General features: G+C 43.9%; 1 protein-coding gene across 25 annotated transcripts in view; it reads left to right on the forward strand.

The window, feature by feature from the left end:
* The window catches only part of LOC102936729 (cohesin subunit SA-2), a 159,679-nt gene that overhangs the window by 61,373 nt on the left and 79,966 nt on the right, over positions 1-18,340 (forward strand). For all 25 annotated transcript variants that reach the window (XR_006287816.1, XR_006287817.1, XR_006287818.1 and 22 more), the window contains 11 exons: positions 2,172-2,283; positions 2,954-3,065; positions 4,504-4,607; positions 5,112-5,204; positions 5,289-5,378; positions 7,550-7,753; positions 9,237-9,313; positions 11,960-12,047; positions 14,188-14,268; positions 15,123-15,215; positions 16,544-16,709. Coding sequence is in view for 19 of the 25 variants with exons in the window: in XM_043537724.1 (XP_043393659.1) it covers positions 2,172-2,283; positions 2,954-3,065; positions 4,504-4,607; positions 5,112-5,204; positions 5,289-5,378; positions 7,550-7,753; positions 9,237-9,313; positions 11,960-12,047; positions 14,188-14,268; positions 15,123-15,215; positions 16,544-16,709 (1,220 nt within the window). In the remaining 6 variants the exon portion in view is untranslated. The remainder of the gene's footprint in view (positions 1-2,171; positions 2,284-2,953; positions 3,066-4,503; positions 4,608-5,111; positions 5,205-5,288; positions 5,379-7,549; positions 7,754-9,236; positions 9,314-11,959; positions 12,048-14,187; positions 14,269-15,122; positions 15,216-16,543; positions 16,710-18,340) is intronic.

The raw sequence follows: 18,340 nt of genomic DNA on the forward strand, positions 1-18,340 counted from the left end.
AGTAAGACTGGAGAAGAGGCATACTGAGAGGCAGGAGGAAAGGCTGAGGCTGGCCACACAGCTTGAGGACTGGGTTTCAGCATAGGAGCAGGTGCTTGTTAATGCAGTTCCTGGAACAGGAACGGTGGCTAAGGGAGGAGGAGGAGGACAGAGCTCAGCAGAAAACTGTTTGATCGGCTCATCTCAATCATGGTTGCAAGATTACCAGCTCCTGCGGCCTCTCCCACACCATGACCTGCAACATACCTTCAGGCCAGAAACAGTTTGGAAAACTCCATGTTGGGGTGGTCAATGCAATTGTGCCCCAGGAACAGCTGGGCAAGGCAACTAAACCCCATGCAGTCCTCCGTGTTTACCCCACTCTCCTGTGGTTACCTCCATCCCCCTCCCCTGGCACCAAGTGTACAGAAAATGGGGAAAGTAGGGAAAGGAGAACTGAGGGGCCAGGTGACATGCAGCAGTAGGGGTTTTTGTCATGGTGGCACTTCTTGCTACACTCTGTTTTTGTTTTGGAAAAGTTCTTTTGTAACTGGTGATTGGGTGTTGTAATAGCAGCTGGCCTGCCTGGCACTGGGTGATTGTTGTACTGTTTTTAACATGTTTACAAATAAAGCTTTTTTATCATCAAGAAAGGTTATTGTGGTCACTGCATCTCTTCATACAATCAGTTTTTGAAATAATAAAACTAAACACATGATCAGGAATAGTTAGGAAATAGTAAGCAAATGCTATTCCTCTCTACAGTTAGGTACAGCAATCCATACTTCAGTCATTTCCTTATGTGAATCCATGCTGTGAATGATCCCCCCATTTCATAAATCATGTTATTCATAAGTACATTGCAGGGCAATCAAGCCCTCACTCCTCCCCAACTGCTGAACACTCTCCCACACCCTAAATCAGTGAGCCCCATCCCCACCCACCTCCCCCCAACCACATTCATAGAGGTACTGATTGCCTCAGAAACCTCTACCACCACTTTACCCGTGGTCGACTTTCCAACACCAATCTGGTTGGCAACGGACTTGAGCAGTCTGGGATACCCCGCTTACAGATGGCTATAGCAACCCACTTCTAGGTCTGCATGGGTGCCCTCGGATGAGTGTCTTTATGCTGGAAGGTCAGGGCAAGCCGCTCACAAAACTCCAGGAATGTGCCTTTCTTCATATGAAACTTGTGGACCCACTGCTGGTTATCCCAGGTCTGCATGATGATGTGATCCCCCCAGTCTGTTCTTGTGGCCTTGCACCAGAAGTGCCGGTCTACACAGGGGGCGTCAGCGGCTATTCTGAGTGTACTGAGCAGCGTCAGCCACTGTGAGTCTTCCATGTCTGGATAATTCTCCTCCTCTGCCATCTTCTGCTCCATCTTAAACTCTGTGAGGTTCCTTTGATGGGTTAAAAAATGCCACCGAAATGTCTACCAGCGCCTCGGGGAAGCTGTGCCCGTTTTCTGACACAGGAGTGAAAGCGCAAGCAAAAGAACCCATTGAAAAGGGGTCTCCTGCGTGTTGCTTTGCAGGCTGTGCTAGGGAATCTCTGATATGATTGGTTTGACTTGGGTCTGTATGCTGCAGTGTGGATGCCAGAGCCCCAGGTTTGAGCAAGGGCTAGAAAATTTGTAACATAGGGTTAAGAACCAGTGTGGATGCTCAAGCCCTGAGTTTTCTAACACAGGTCAGATGACTCGAGTCCCACTAACCCTGGCCTTACATTACAGTGTAGACATACCCTAAGAGCCTGGTTTAGTTTTCGAAGACTAGATGTACCATATTATGAAGTGTTGCTGGGCAGTAAGATTTTTATAGGAAGGATATTTCTCTTTTATGATTTTCTCTAAATTACAGTGGGCACCTTTACAGGATAAATAAATGCCTAACGCTTGGTGTACTCATTGCCACGGAATCTATATATGTTGCCCAGACAACTGGCAAGGCCCCAGTATCAGCTGCTGCAGGTAGTCCCTGCTTTCACAGAGAGAACTTGTAGCTAAAAATAATCTAGTGTCTCCCCTTCCAGCTGACAGTAGAATTTGATGTTTGCTGAATGGATGAATAGATTTTAAAAGAAAGAAGTAAAGCTGATTGAAATCCTGACAGAATCTGTGCTGCTTTGCTGAGTAATCTAAAGGTGCACAGCAGAATTGGACTGACTTCTTTTTTCCATTGGCAGGCTGCTTAGTTATCAGGGAACTGAAGAGGAAGTCCCACCTAAAAGAAGAGGGAAGTTTGGGGCTAATACCTGCTACATGAGAAAATTAATAACTTTTTTCTTGGAGAGTGAGGTAAGGAAAATGTAGATTGTGATAGACAGATGAGGGATGAGCCCTTCCAAACCAGGGCAGCTGGCTGAGAATTGGTACTGAGGTGCTGCTGGAAGTTGGAGGGAGAAGTGGGGTGAGTGGGGAGGAGACTTCCTTTTGAAAGGTCTTTTTGGTTGCATGCTCAGAACTGTTGATCTTGGAACTTGATACTTTCTCAACTCTAGGATGAGCTTCAGTAAAGTAAAACTGTACACGTGCGTTCGGTTGTACTACGCCTCTTATTCTACAGTTGAATCAATGCAGAGAGGTAGTGTGGGACTGGCTTTCTGAAAAAACTAGGACTGCTCAGCCAGGGCTAGCAACTGAAGTGGAACTCATTTCAAGCTCCTGAATGGGAGTGGGCATTTTAGGTGTTACCAACAGCAGTCAAATAGTGATATTCAGGACAGCTTTGGGGAGACTAGTCTTTTTAGGAAATCTTTTTTCTGTCCTTTAAGTAACTCTTTTTCTCTTATGCTGTTCCCCATGTATCAAACTGAAGAAGAATTATTTAGTTTGGGTCTAGTAAAAAAATACACACATTGAAAAAAATACGGTTTTACAATTAGAGAAAGGGGGGGAAATATGTAATAAGCTGTATTCACATTTCAGTAAACATTTGATCCTCTAGGCTTATGTTTTTAATCTCTAGCTACATAAACACGTCACGTACCTTGTAGACAGCCTGTGGGATTGGACAGGCAGTTTGCTGAAGGACTGGGAGTGTATGACCACTCTTTTATTGGAAGCTGCTGAAGAAGAAGGTAGGTGAGCTAAAACCTTAGTGTTGCCCAAATTGCTCTTGTTTTATTTACTAGAAGAAACTTCCTTCACCTTGAACTATAGCGGGGTCACTTGAAGAGCCTCTTGGTTGCATAGAGCCACGAAACAGTTTTGGCTCTATGTCCTGCCATGACTCAGTGCCCTCAAATATTGATGCAGTATTCCTACGAAAACCTTGTGAAACACTATCCAACACTTATGCCCTGAATATTTATGCCTCTCAGTGACTCCTCCCTCCTGTCTTCTTTCTCCCTCCTTTCTTGCTGCCTGCTGGGGGGCAGAGGGTGAAGAATGTTTCTTCTCTCTCTCGGCTACTCAGAGGGTGAAGAAGGGATTCCGAGGGTCGCAGTGTGTTTGTTCTGTACTATTTCCGCCTCAATAGTCAGGTGTGAACCTTGTGAAGGTTCAGGCAGCTTTGGGAGCACTGTGGTGAATGGCTCCCTACTTGTTGGAAGAGAGAATCTCCAGTCTGATCCCTGGATTGCAGAAGAGGCACATATAGGGCCCTGTGAAGCTATATGTGGTTCTAGAGTTACATTGAGCTAAAAGTTCATGAGAAGATGAGCCTCAGGTCTGGTAGAAGAGAATGAAATTTCATTGGAGTTAGGTCTGAATTTGGCCTGTTCTTTTCTGGGGAAAGTCATTTCTGCGACACTGAACCTGTTGCTTTATTTGGCAAATGCAGTGGGATCCACTTATAATAAACATAGTAAAATGTATTTTATTCTAAAGTAAATTAAAAATTCCAAATAGTTTCTGTGAATCACAATGTATGTATTGTAGCTGTGGTTGTAGTGAATCACACAGAATAACTTCACTATAAGGTGAGAAGAAAAAAGATTTCGCTACATGAAGGTTCCTTTGTATTCAGAAATCTTAATTTACCTTTTACATTTCAAGGGGCATATTGGTTTTCATGGCTGAGTTAAGGAACCTAAATGCACTGATCTCATTGAAACAGAGTAGTGTGGAGCTGATGTTCACCACTGTAAAGGAAGAGGCTGAGTTGAATTTAATGCCATTTTCAGAAATCAGATATTTTAGAGGGTTTAGTTTTATGTAGAAAACGCCTTGAACACTGTTTATTGTGGCAGAATAAACTAGAGGCAGTTCTTTGCTGTGGGATCAAAGCATATAGGTCTAGATTTTTAAAGATATTTTTAGGTACCTAACTCCCAAAGGTGCCATAGAAGAAATAGAGCCATCCAACTTTTTTGCCTTTTTCATTCTGTATAACAGAGAATAATTCGGTTCACAGTCAGGTTGGACTTAGCAAACTTTCAGCAGTTTTTTAGCAGTATCTCTCTCTCTCCCCCTCTCAAAGTTGTTTTGAGGAATGAGTAGACTTTCCTCATTAGCCATTCCTGCATCTTCACTTTTCTTTTGTGAGACACTGAAGAGACGATGATTTGCTTACAGCACTGAGTGATGCCCAGGAAAGTGCCCTCATTGAAATAATCTTAGCGACCGTTCGAGAAGCTGCTGAAGGTCACCCTCCTGTGGGCAGAGGAGCAGCCAAGAAGGTCAGTGGGTTTTATTCTAATATATTTATTATGTTGCAATCAAATTTGTCCTCCCTATGTGCTCTGCCAAAAGCCGTTTCCTAGCCACAGGTACATCAGCAGAAAGAGAGCAGCATTGTTTTTACAAGACAAGCGCAATGCCTTCTGACGATCAGACAAAACATCTTATCGGTGGATATTGAATGAGATGAGCTTTAGAGGAAGCTCAGCACCGTGGAAGCATGTTAATGACACACACTGACCATTTTATCCATCAGTAGATGTTGTTATAAAGCACCCTACATCCAAACAGCACTCTAGTTGTTCAACACTAGCTCAAGAATTTTATTTTAAAAAGGGGGGGGGGGAAGAAATCCCATGGGGGGAAAAAATCTTTGCCTCAGCCAGGTGGTTTATGTTAGTTAAAGGCAAAGTTAATACGCAAAGTTAACCTTGGGGTAGGTGTAAAATTCCAATCAACTCCAAGAGTATTTTATAATTGAAGCAGAATGCTTTTGTCTGTAGATCCTGTCAGCAAAAGAGAAGAAAATACAATTGGAAGATTGTACCAAAATTACTGAGCACTTTATTGTGGTGCTTCCTCAGCTCTTGGCAAAGGTAACTAGCAGCTGTTCCATGAGCGCATGTTAAATATTTCATTAAAATTCCTGCAGCACACTCATATCCTGTTTTCCTCTGCAGTATTCAGCAGATGCTGAAAAAGTGGCGAACCTCCTGCAAATTCCCCAGTATTATGATTTAGATGTTTACAGTACTGGACGTCTGGAGAAGGTGAATAGGAATTGGGGCAGTTGGGTGTGCGTGAAATATAACAAATTTATGAGACAATTTACAGGAAGTAGTGAGACCTTGTTACAGCCAGGAGACTGTTGGGACATGAAGAAATACTTATACCCTGTTGAAACCCTTCATATTTGAACTGAGGCCACCAGGGAAATGCTTTAACATTTGTCTGTATGGATTTAGCAAGGTTGGCCTAAGGCCCTGGTGGATAATGATTTATGGCTTCGTGCAGGAGGCCCAGCTTTGGGAATAAACTAATTCTTCTTGCTTCTTGACCTCTTGTTGGGTGGAGAGGAGGGGAGTTACAGCATGTATCCAAGTTGGCATCTCCCAGCAGCTTACTGCAGAATGAGGTTGCATTCTCATTGGAGACTGTCTCCCTTATCAGCTGCTGAGGGAGGGTAGTAACTGCAAAGAGAAGAATGGGGATAGTATATCTGTATGTGGAAGAGGGGAATTCAGGAATGGAAGGATGAAATCCTTGAAATAGCAAAGCCCATATATAAGTGGAGTGGATTGCTCAAATTAACCCCCTGTAAATATCCATAACAAGGCAAGGGAAAAATCACATCCATGTACTTCCACCACAAAAAATTAGCTGAGGGGGAGCCATAAAGCAGTAGCAATATGGCAGACATGTTTGTGTAACAAACAATACTGTCAGTGACCCACTCATGGGAATAAGCCTACCACAGAATGATGGGAGCTCTGAAACATGCTTCATCTTTGTTACTGCAGCAGGCAGCCTTGTGTCCAGAGGGCCCTTTCTTTGTCCTTTTCCCCCTCAGTCTCTTCTACTATTATTATTTAGAGTCATGTGTATTGCTAGACTTGGGGCTGAAATAAATAATGAAGGTTTTAGGAAGATGTTAAGCTATACAAGTATACATACATAATGATGGGGTCTAAATTAGCCGTTACCACTCAAGAAAGAGATCTTGGAGTCGTGGATAGTTCTCTGAAAATATCTGCTCAGTGTGCAGCCACAGTCAACAAAGCTAATGGAATGTTAGGGGAATGAAGGGGATAGAAAATAAGACAGAAAATACCATAATTACACTGTATAGATCCAGGACACACTCATATCTTTAATACTGTATGCAGTTCTGGTCACCATCTCAAAAGAGATGTATTAGAATTGGAAAAAGTATAGGGAAAAACAACAGAAATGATTAGGGGTATGGAACAGCTTCCATATGAGGAGAGATTAACAAGACTGGGACTGTCTAGCTTAGAAAAGATATGACGTGGGGAGGTGGGATATAATAATGGTCTATAAAATCTTGACTGGTGTGGAGAAAATGAATATGGAGTGTTGTTTACACTTTCACATAACACAAGCACCGGGAGTTACTTCATGAAACTACTAGGCCGCAGGTTTAAAACAAACATAAGGAAGTGCTTCTTCGTACAATACAGTCACCCCGTGGAACTTGTGGCCAGGGGATGTTGTGAAGGCCAAAAGTATAATTAGGTTAAAAAAAAAGACTTAGATAAGGTCAGGAAGGAATAGTCGATTGTTCGCTGTTAGCCAAGATGGTCAGGGGCGCAACCCCATGCTCTGGGTGTCCCTAAACCTCTGACGGCCAGAAGCTGGACTGGATGACGGGATGGATTGCTGAATAATTGCTCTGTTCTGTTCATTCCCTCTGAAGCATCTGGCACTGGCCACTGTTGGAAGAAAGGACATTGGGCTAGATGGACCATTTGTCTGACTAAGGGCTTGTTGAACACTTGCATTTTATAGTGCTCTAACTTGCTGGCTCAGGGGTGTGAAAAATCACCCCCCTGAGCGCAGCAAATCTGAGTGCTTTAAAGCGCTAGTGTAGACAGGCTCCTAGCGCTTGGAGTTAATCCCCTTGTGGAGGTGGATTACCAGAAGCGCTGGGAGACCTCTCTCCCAGCGCTCTCGTGCGACCACACTCGCACTTCAAAGCGCTGCTGCGGGAGCGCAGCCATGCCCTCAGTATAACCATTCTTATGTGACAGTAAAAAAGGTCTGTTATGAGAACTATAGCAACAAACAAAATCTTGTCCTGTAATCCCTGCCTGTCCTCCCCAAACGGGCATTTATTTTGTTTTCAGTTGTGTAAAGTAAAAAGGCATAAACATAAATAGGCATAACTTTGACTTGACTGTATCATCATGATAACTTGCAGCACTTGGATGCTTTGCTGAGAGTGGTGAAAGATATTGTAGCTGAACACTCTGACATGGATGTCCTCGAGGCTTGCTCCAGGACGTATTATGTCTTCTGCAATGAAGAACTGGCCATCCACAGGAGGGCGGATCTTGCCAGAACTCAGCTGATAGACGAGTTGGTGGACAAACTTAATGAGCTGCTGGCTGACTCTTGGCACGAGGTGCGTGTGACTGGAAGTAGAAATACATGAAACATTTCAGGATCAAAATGAAATAAATACAAGGGAGAGATGTTAAGACTGGTAATATACTGGTTTTTCTTTGCTTGGGGAGAGCAAAGCTTACAGAGGTAGTCTGAATACTCTGAAAGGGCTGTCTGTTTACATTTTAAAGGAGTGAAAATTGTATTCAGGCAGGAAGACGGGGAGGAGAAGGGATGGTGTAGTTTATGGCACTAGGGAATGGGATTTCTGGGCATGCACTATCATGTGGATTCTTATGGCCAGAGCACCAATGGATATTCTAGCACTGAGCTGCAGAGGGTTAATGTTGCTATTTGAAAATGCCCGTCTAAGCACTAATGATCTGTTAGATATAGAGTATTTTAGAGGAGGTATAATTCTACATTTGTACATATTGGCAGTAATCAAAAAGCTCTTTATAACTTTGCTGCTGTTTGAAGAGTTTTTTTTAAAGATAATTTTGTAGGTACTATTAGGTCACATTAAAGTAGCTTTTGTAAAGTAGCTTTTGAAAGTAGCTTTTGCTTTTTGGAAGGAGGACTGCTGAATCTCTCTCCAAGTTTTTCAGTAGTTCTCAAAAGCAGAAACAGCCGGTGGAGATATGAATAGCTTGCTGGCTGATTTCAACAACAGGAGCCTGTAGCTGATGAACTGTGCCATCGCTAACAGGTGTCATGCCATAGTATGGGAGTTCAGACAAGTGGATTTTTATTGGGTGCTGGGATACTGTAAATGTGTCAGGCCAAAAAAATCACATTGGATTTATTTTGGTAGTTTAAATAGACATCTATTCCAGCGTGTGAGTATTTTTTAAATTAGAAATAAGCTTATAAGAGGTCAGCTGGGATTCTTGAACACTTGTGTAGTGTGGACCACAGCTAAATAAAGAGGTTGTCTCATGGAACCCTTCTCTTGTAATTCTTGATTGGAAGGAGTACCTCCTTTGCCATTTGCAATTCTGTTGTATCCTTGTGGAAACTACAGCAATTGCATATATGGGAAAGTAATATTAGGAAAGTATTTAATGTATTTTTAGCTGTCTTTGTGACTTGGCAGCTGAAAACAAGGAGAGCCAGCACCATGTGAGCAGCTAGCTCTCTGCAGACCACTAGCAGGTGCTTGATGGGTCAACAGTGACCACACAGCACAATGTGAGAACGTCTGCATTAGACTGCTTTGTAGTTTTAATTACCAAGACACTAGAGGCAGCTGTGGGGTGTTCAGTTATGAGGATGTTATAATGCGAGAGTAGCAGCATGGCATTTCCCAGACATATAACTTTGTCCCAGCCCGTGTACATTATTCTTATCTTAGAGAGGGGTCTAGGGAACATAGTCGAAGGGCAAATGATTCCTGAAACTGAGACGAAGTCTAATTCAAGCCCGTGGTTAGTAGAGGAGCTAGCAGCTGGCCCACAACACCTCTGTTCATTCTGTTCTCTTTCCTAACTCATGTGCTTTAGGGAGAAGGTCTTTGCACAGATGAAGAAGGAATTTGCCGAATATATACCACTTTGAGAAGAATAGCAGCTTTTCATAAGTGAGATGTTTGTTTACATGATTACTGCCTTCCTCTCCTATACTGTTTGCACACTGTAACCTCACCGAGCTGCTATAAAAGCAGGAATTGCTGTTGGTTGGCTGGCTAATCAAGCTTACATAAAAGAATCAAAATAATCACGAAGTGTGATGTTTGTGCATAGAATGGTCAGGTGGAATTCCTTTTATCACAAGTACTTTTTCCTGTCAGTTTCTAGACTCTCCTAAATGTTGGCAGGCTCTCTAAGCAGAGAATTCTTTTTGAATTTACTAGCAGGGCTTGAGTGGCAGTGATTAAGTCAATCAGAGGTCTGCAAGTGGGCTGCTTATGGGATTGGGATGTCACTGTCTGCCTGTAGGCCCTTTCCTTTGGGCTGTTTCTGTATCCTCCCTCTTAGCTGGATACCATTTGAGCCACCTTAGTGTCGAGACTGGCATTCAGCGTGGAGGGTAAGAGCACTATGTTTGATAGCAGGCACAATATGTTAACTCTAATTTGTCTGGTCTCCAACTCTAAAAGAGCAAGTCTCTGAAGCCCTGCTCTCATGTAGTGCAGAGTGCTCTTGCTTGCTCACTAGTGGCCCAGTTCTGCAACCCTTACTCACCTTGAGTAGGGTCTTACCAATGACTTTATTGAGACTCCTCACCAAGTGAGTGTGGCAGAATTGGGCCATGGGTTAGGAGTAGCTTTCCCTTCATCTTGCATTGCTGAGATTCCCTGTTGCTCCAAATACTGTTTAAGGCATGAAGCCTGAGCTCTCTTTTGGGAAGTACAGTAGAACCTCAGAGTTATGAACACCTTGGGAATGGAGGTTGTTCATAACTCTGAAATGTTCGTAACTCTGAACAAAACGTTATGGTGGTTCTTTCAAAAGTTTACAACTGAACATTGATTTAATACAGCTTTGAAACTTTACTATGCAGAAGAAGAATGCTACGTTCCCTTTATTTTTTTAGTAGTTTATGTTTAACACAGAACTGTACTGTATTTGCGTTTTGGTTTTTGTCTCTGCTGCTGCCCGATTGTGTACTTCCAGTTCCAAATGAGGTGTGTGGTTGACTGGTCAGTTTGTAACTCTGAGCTTCTACTGGATGAGTGTTTGGAGAGAGCATTCCTGGTTTGTGTAGGAAAAGTGTAGAAGTTCAGTTTCCTTCTGCATATTCCCATTCCTTTGGCTCACACAAGTTGCATTTTTTGTAGCAGGAACAAGACTCAGTGATAACTACTGAAACAATAGGCTAAAGGCTATAATTAATATTAGGCCATACTAAACTGTATTTCCCTTTTCCTATCTATACTGGAAGATTTCAGGCATCTCTTCCTGGCAGGTTTCATTGTAGAGGAAACAAATCATGACCAGCTTTAACATTTGTCGTCAAACTGTAGGAAGATCCTTGTGCTTTACCTGCCAACATAGAGTCGGTATAGATGGAGGAAGTTTATTTCCAATTAATTCTGTGGATCATAGAGCACAAACGGATCCAGCACATGCAAAACTGGTTTAAATTTTGTGTGCAGTGTCTGTCAATTAGTTTTCACTGAAAGTCCTTGTTATTCATTAGGTGCTGGCAAAAAAGAGGATACATTTTACTTTTTATACTTGTGGTGAGATTTTTCTTACTTCCCTTAATAAATTTAGGTATCACTGTGAAGGTAATCAGCTCTCTTCACCAAATAAAAGCATAATCTCTTTGGTAGCTGTGATTATTTAGGAACAGGTTGCATGTAGGGAGAAATTGGATTGTTAAAAACAGTAGCTTTTATCTCAGGGGTGGGCAAACTTTTTGGCCTGAGGGCCACATCGGGTTTCCGAAATTGTATGGAGGGCCAATTCCTCCCCAGACAGCCAGGCGTGGCCCGGCCCCTACCCCCTATCCAACCCCCCCTGCTTCTCGCCCCCTGACGACCCCTGCCCTGTCCACCCTTCCCTGTCCCCTGACCGCCCCCAGACCCTCTGCCCCTGACTTCCCCCTGCCGCCCCATCCAACCCCTCCTCTCATTCCTGACTGCCCCCTGGGACTCCTGCCCCATCCAACCACTCCTTCTCCGTGACCACCCCCGGAATCCCTGCCCCTGACTGCCCCCTGCCACCCCATCCAACCCCCCCTCCTTCCTGACTGCCCCCATTCAACCCCCCTGTTCCCTGCCCTCTGACTGTCCCAACCCCTATCCACAGCCCCGCCCCCTGACCACGACCCCAAACTCCCCTACCCCCTATCCAACCCCTGCCCCGCTCCCTGCCCCCTTACCGCGCTGCCTGAAGCACCAGTGGCTGGCAGTGCTACAGCTGCGCCGCCCAGAGCACCAGGACAGGTAGCTGTGCCGCCCAGCTGGAGCCAGCCATGCCACCGTGCAGCACAGAGCACCGGGTCGGGCTGTGGCTCTGCAGCTGTGCTGCTCCGCAAGAGCTTGCAGCCCCGCTGCCCAGAGCATTGCACCGGAGGCGCAGTGAGCTGAAGCTTCGGGGGCGGGAGAACAGCAGTGAAGGGGCCGAGGGCTAGCCTCCTGGGCCAGGAGCTCAGGGGCCGGGCAGGATGGTCCCGCAAGCCAGATATGGCCCGCGGGCCATAGTTTGCCCACCTCTGTTTTATCTCTTCTCTTTATGATTATTTTAGTGTGGTATTTCATTTCCTTTTTGACTGGCAGTGCTCACAATCTCACCAAATGGAATCTCTATGGGAAGACTTCAAAGCTGCTGGTTTTTGAGATGGAGTATGGGAGTTTACCTGTTCAGGTAAATTGATGGTACTGAGCACTAATAAAGCATTTAGCCTATCGAAGTACTTTACAAACATTAACTGAACTTCACACTAGAGCCCTGCATGGGACTATTTTTTAATCCTGTTCCTGTCCCACCCCACAATACCCACTTTTGCTGACTCCCACATTTTTATTCTGCTCCCTCCCTCAAAAGCCTTAGATCCCACAAATTCTGCAAGAGAGAGAGACTCCTCCATGCTACTAAAATAAACCCCCAACAGCAACGCAAAAGAAAATGGTCTGTTAATATATTGTGTATATATAAACAGAATTCAAACACAATTTTTACCACTAAAAGTATAAAACAAATCTTGCTTAAACCATGTAAAAACAATACTTTAACTCCTGTTATAATAGACACCAAATCTCTTTCTATCCCTTGCTTAAATTTAAGTATTGAAACCTTTCCTTAAAAAAAAGAAAGAAAAACTTGCTTTACATTGCTGAAATTCCATATATAACAAACTGACAAGAGATTTAGTGCTTTCCCACAAATTACTGCAGTCTGTTTTTTTCCCCACCCAATCCCGCCCACAACAAAATACATTTTACCCGCTCCTGCTATTATGGCAGCAGGTCCTGTGGGACCCACGGGATCCCAGTCCCGCTTCAGGGCTCTACCTTACACAGTATCCTGTGAGGGAGATGGATGTTATTATTCCCATTCCACAGCTTGGGAAACTGAGACACAGAGAGCCATCTTCATCTCTGGTATAACCCTGCTGAAGACCGTGGAATTAGGACATGGATTAATTTAATGCAAAGATTGTCCAATGCTGTGCTGGGGGTGTTATTGTCCGACTCTGGATTAGTTGTTTGCTTAGAATCAGAGACAGGGCTTCTCTTTCTCAATTGTGCAATGTCGCTCTAAACAAAGTACAGATAATTCAGGGATTTGCTTGTCACTCGCAGATTAAATTTCGTCAGAAGTGAAAATATTTCAGACCCATTACTTGCAAAATGAACTATAGTGAAGCCAATTTGCTTATTAACTATTATTAAGGTTGCGAGTTTGTCAGGGAGGTCATGGATTCCGTGACTTTCCAGGATCTCTGCGACTTCTGCAGCGGCTGGTGCGGCTGGCCCAGGGGCCGCCTGAGCATCTGGGGCAGCCCCTTGGCCAGCCGCACCGGCCGCTGCTGGGGCAGTCTTGGGCTACCGTGCCCTCCACCCCAGCAGCAGCAGGAGTTTGGGTCTGAGAGGGGGCTCAGGGCTGGGGATTGGGGCATGGGAGAGGGTGAGGGCTCTGGGCAGCGCTTACCTCGGGGGGCTCCCCAGAAGCAGCAACGTCCCTCCTTGGCGGAAGCACGGCCAGGGGGCTCTGCGTGCTGCCGCTGCCTGCAGGCACCGCCCCTGAAGCTCCCATTGGCTGCAGTTCCCAGTCAATGGGAGCTGCGGAGGCAGTGTGCAGAGCTGCCTGGCCGTGTCTCCGCCGAGGAGCAGAGGGAGGGGGATGTTTCTGCTTCCGGAGAGGTGCGGAGCCAAGTAGGGAGTCTGCCAGCCCTGCCAACCTGTCCCCCGTCCCAGCACCAGTGGGGGTCCTGAGCTGCGCCCCCCCAGTACCCGCGGGGGTCTTGGGCTACTCCCCCCCCCCCCAGCACTCGTGGGGGATCCTGGGCTCCCACCCTCCCCCCAAGATTTGGTTGGGGTATATAGTACAAGTCATGGACAGGTCACAGGCCATGAATTTTTGTTTACTGCCCGTGACCTCCCCATGACTTTTACTAAAAATACCCATGACTAAAACGTAGCCTTAACTATTGTCTAAACTACAAACCTCAAGTTGTCTGTTCAGCTTTAACGCTAATTCTGATAGCCTCCACTGGCCATGATTACCTAGTGCAGGTTTAGCAAAGCACTTAAGCATGTGCTTAGTCTGCATTGAAGTCAATGAGCCTTAATGCTTTACTGAATCAGGAACTTAATCCAGAGACAAAGGTTCTGAGGAAGTCATGCTTAGTTGCATGTAAACCTGCTGAATCTGCTTTTGGGATCTAAATGTCTCATGCTGCAGAAATACTTGTACAAGCAGCATACAGAATATGAGATGTTGATTCTTTGCTTTCACTACAAAGCCTTTCACATTATTAAAAGATATGTACTTTTATTTGCAGATGATCCTACCAGCTCTACAGTGCACATACTTTGCTCTCTTATGGCAGCTAGCTTCAGCTGTGGAGAGGTCATCTTCCAAGGTTGGCCAGTGCAAATAATTCTGAAACCAAGTGGTGCACTTGAAAGGTTCACATTCACTTGCTGTCCTTTGATGGCTGGAAGAGACACGCTTTCCCAAAATGATGCTGTGAACATTTTGTTGGAGAAACCAAATTAGGATTAGGCATTTCTCTCTCCTGAGTTTTAATATTGGAAAAGTGGAGACTTTTTAAAATCTCTGTAAGGGCATAATTAAATTAAACAAGTGCTTATCTGTGTTCAGTGCAAAGTTTTGTGCTTCTGAATCCTGGCATATGGTGGAGACAAGGATTGTTTCCTGAACAAAAAACAGTGAAAATACAATATTCAAAGAAAACCCTTGGAATTCAGTCTTTACATACCGCATATTTGTTTGTGTTTAGTGCACTATGGTATGCATGAAGAATGCCCAGGGAAAGTGTTAGGCAATCTCACCGTCACTTTTCTGTTACAATTATTATTTGTGAATTGATACTACGCAGCATCAAAAGCATACTAAGCACTTCAATGGGGTATTTTAGTTTTAAATTACAAAAATGAGAACTCGCCTACATTTTGATCCATGAGCAAATAAAAACAACGGTGTAGTTTCTCTAGAGATTTCTGGCTGCACTGAGTATTGCTGCTTTCTTCCATCTGTTCTCTTCCTCTTTTGTATCCCTGTATACAGGAGATACTGACAGGGAACTGGCATCTTTTGTTTTTTGATGTTTCGGAAGTGATAGAAGGGTGCTGACCATTTAGGGACTGATTCAATAGATATACGTGGTTTGGTGCTCCACTCCTGTCCTTGGCTACCTAGGTGTCAATGCCCATCATTTCTCTAATCTTTGTTTTTTCTTCCATAAATTTTTAGGAGACTCTTTTGGCATTGAACAGAGAGTTGAGATTTTTCTGCCAGATTTGTGCATGCTACCTCAGCCATAAAGATAAAGATTTAAGTGAAAAGGTCAGTGGCTCTGTAGGGGCTAGTTTGTTTAATGGTGTGTTTTGCTCACTCCTCCTTTAGCTCCTTTTCTTCATTTATTTTGCTTTTTAAAAGTCTTATTTTAAAATAAGTGGTGTCCTTGTTAACGAGAGCACTGAACTACCACAGGAATACATCTGCATGGAGCCAGGTGCAGGACTGGGGGCTAAGTCTGAGTTGCATTGTTAATTAAAACTGAACTGAAAATGTAAATAGGAAGATTTTTTTCCTCCTCAACAATAACTTGTCCTAAATGCTGCCACTAGTAAAATCCTTGGGCTGCATGTAGCCAGCTCTTCATTAATAAAATATATTGTAAGGATTTTCAAAATATTCTTAAATTTTACATGTAAAATAATGATAAGACTACTAAAATGCACAATGTAATATAACTTTCCTCCTCCCCCTACAACTTTCCCAGCGTCTGGGCTACAATGTAGGTCTCTGGCACTGAGGAGGAAAGAAACAGATGAAGTCTAGAGGTTTGAGCACAGGACTGGATGCTATGAACTCCGAAGTTCTAATTGCAGTTCTGCCATTGACTCCCTCAGTCTTTCCATCTCTAAAGCAGAGATAACAAAATTTACCTTGAAGCGGTGTTGTTGGGATGGATTAATATTTGTCAGGTGATTTGAAGACTAAATGTATTAACATAATTATATAAACTGGAATCACAGCGTGGTGTGTGCTGTGGTGTCACCCTGGATTGGGAGTTGGCAATCCGTGACTCAAGGAAACTTAAATGGGTGGTGGCAGAGAAGACAAAAGGTTGCTCTTTAGGTTGCTGATGTGCTGTGAATGCTCCTTCTAACTTGGGTAGTTGCCAGGGCACTTTCAGCACATATTGCTGAAGTAAATTGAATTTTCATATTTGCATTTGCACTTCTCCTTTTAACAATCACTGTTGGTGTGAGTGTATTTACTGCTCTCGTTTGTTTATAAATGCCTGAAAAAATGGGTTTAATGGCTGAGAACATAACTACAGAAATGGAAAATCAGGGACAAAGTGCTCAGTAATTCAGCTTCCCAGACTTCTAAGAAGAGTAACATTGGCATGTGGCAGAATGCAGCTTCTTTATACAAGGTAGAAAATCTTTAGGAGATCAGGGTGGGGATTAAACATGCAGCTCTCACAAGGGCATCTCCAGAAGGGCTGAGCTATGGTACTCCACCCCTGTGGGACCAGGCTCAAAGACAGAGCTTTGGTCTTGTAGGAATAATAGTTGATAATGGAGATGAAAAAATATCATTGTTCTGGTGGCTTTCCCCCAAATTCCTAAATCCTTGTTTGGTATGTGTGTATGTTACAGGCCTTCATGATACTCTGTGATTTACTGATGATTTTGAGTCACCAATCTTCAGGTGACGATGAAGCTGTAGGAGTCCTTCAGTATCTTCCCAGCACATCCCTTCAGTCAAAAATGCTCTTGTTTATCCAGGATCATGTTTTCACGGAGGAGAAAGAAGAAATCAAAGGTCAGCCACTGTCCTCAGCAAGGAAGTAAACTAACATTTTCTGATGTCATTCATCTGCAGCATTTGACATTGCCAGGCTGAGGGGCTGCTAATTTTTTTGATTTCTTTACAAATAGAGCTGTAGCATATGAATACAAACAAAATGGATCACTCAGTGTATACAGATTTATGTCTGCTGTGGCTTTTCCAGAGGAGGTATTGCTAATTGATTTTTATATGGAGGGGGCTGAGGTACATAGTACAATGATGGGTAGCACTATCAAACCTTGAGATAGATTTCAGTGGGTTAGAATTATTCTGTTAACCATGCTCCTGGAGGGATTTTAGTTGAGGAACTGTGGATCAGTTGATGTATAACAGTTCCAAGCCATCAAACTAAGGGATAATATATATTATTCGAGTGAGTTTGATTTTGCAGAACGTATTATGGTATTTGCTGTTCTTCTGTCATTTTCAAACAGTTTTAGAATAGTAATGCAATAATTAGGTTTTGTTGTGAATGATTTTGAAAAGATGCTGCTAATTCTTTGTGGTACCAAGGGTGCGGCTATACAACCTTGATAAATTGGAGAATTGATCTGAAATCAACAAGAGGAAATTCACTTAGGAAGGAAAAATCAAATGCACAACTACAAAATGGGTTATAACTGGCTAGGTTGTAGTACTGCTGAAAAGGATCTGGGGGTTATAGTGGATCAGGAATTGGGGCCTGCAACAGAGCCAGTCTCTGGGCACCCTAATGAATGCAGCGGGCCTGTCGTAGGCTGCCTTATTGGCTACACCACTTGATCAGTTGGACGGGTCAGCAGACCAGCTCTTAATCAACAGTTCAGTGGCTGCTTCGACCATTTGCCCACAGCTGCAATAGCTCCTGCTCCCATCTTGATTTCAGTCCTGCTCCTGCCTTGTTCCCAGCCTTATTCCAGCCCTGCTTTTGCCTGGAACCCTGCCTTGGACCTAGCTTTGCCTCCCTCCAGGTAACCCGGTTCTAACCCCTCTGATCCGATTACATCTGACCTCTGACCCTAGGCAACGACAACTGTTCTAACCGTTAGGCAAGACTCCTGGTCGGACCACTAGGCATGCCCATCCACGCCCTGGTCACTGATGATAGTGGATCACAAAAAGAATAAGAGTTGTGAAAAAGGCTAATATCATTCCAAGGTGTATTAACAGTCATGTTGTATGTAGGACATAGGAGGTAAGCATCCCACTCTACTCGGCACTGGTGAGGCCTCAGCTGCGTCCAGCTTTGGGCACCACACTTTAAGAAACGTGGACAAACTGGAAAGAGTCCAGAGGAGAGCAACAAAAATGATGAAAGGTTTAGACAGCCTGACCTCTGAGGAAAGGTTGAAAATACAGGGTATGTTTAGTCTTGAGAAAAGAAGACTGAGGGGGGACCTGATAACAGTCTTCAGATATGTTAAGGGCTGTTAAAAAGAGGACTGTGATCAATTGTTCTCCATGAATGTAGGACAAGAAGTAATTAGCTTAATCTGCAGCAAGGTAGATTTAGGTTAGATAATAGGAAAATCTTCCTAACTATAAGGGTAGTTAAGGTCTGGAATTGGCTTCTAAGGGAGGTCGTGGAACCCCCTCATTGGAGTTTTTTAGGAACAGGTTGGACA

This window comes from Chelonia mydas, chromosome 1, assembly GCF_015237465.2.
Source record: "Chelonia mydas isolate rCheMyd1 chromosome 1, rCheMyd1.pri.v2, whole genome shotgun sequence".
Taxonomy (NCBI): Eukaryota; Metazoa; Chordata; order Testudines; family Cheloniidae; genus Chelonia; species Chelonia mydas.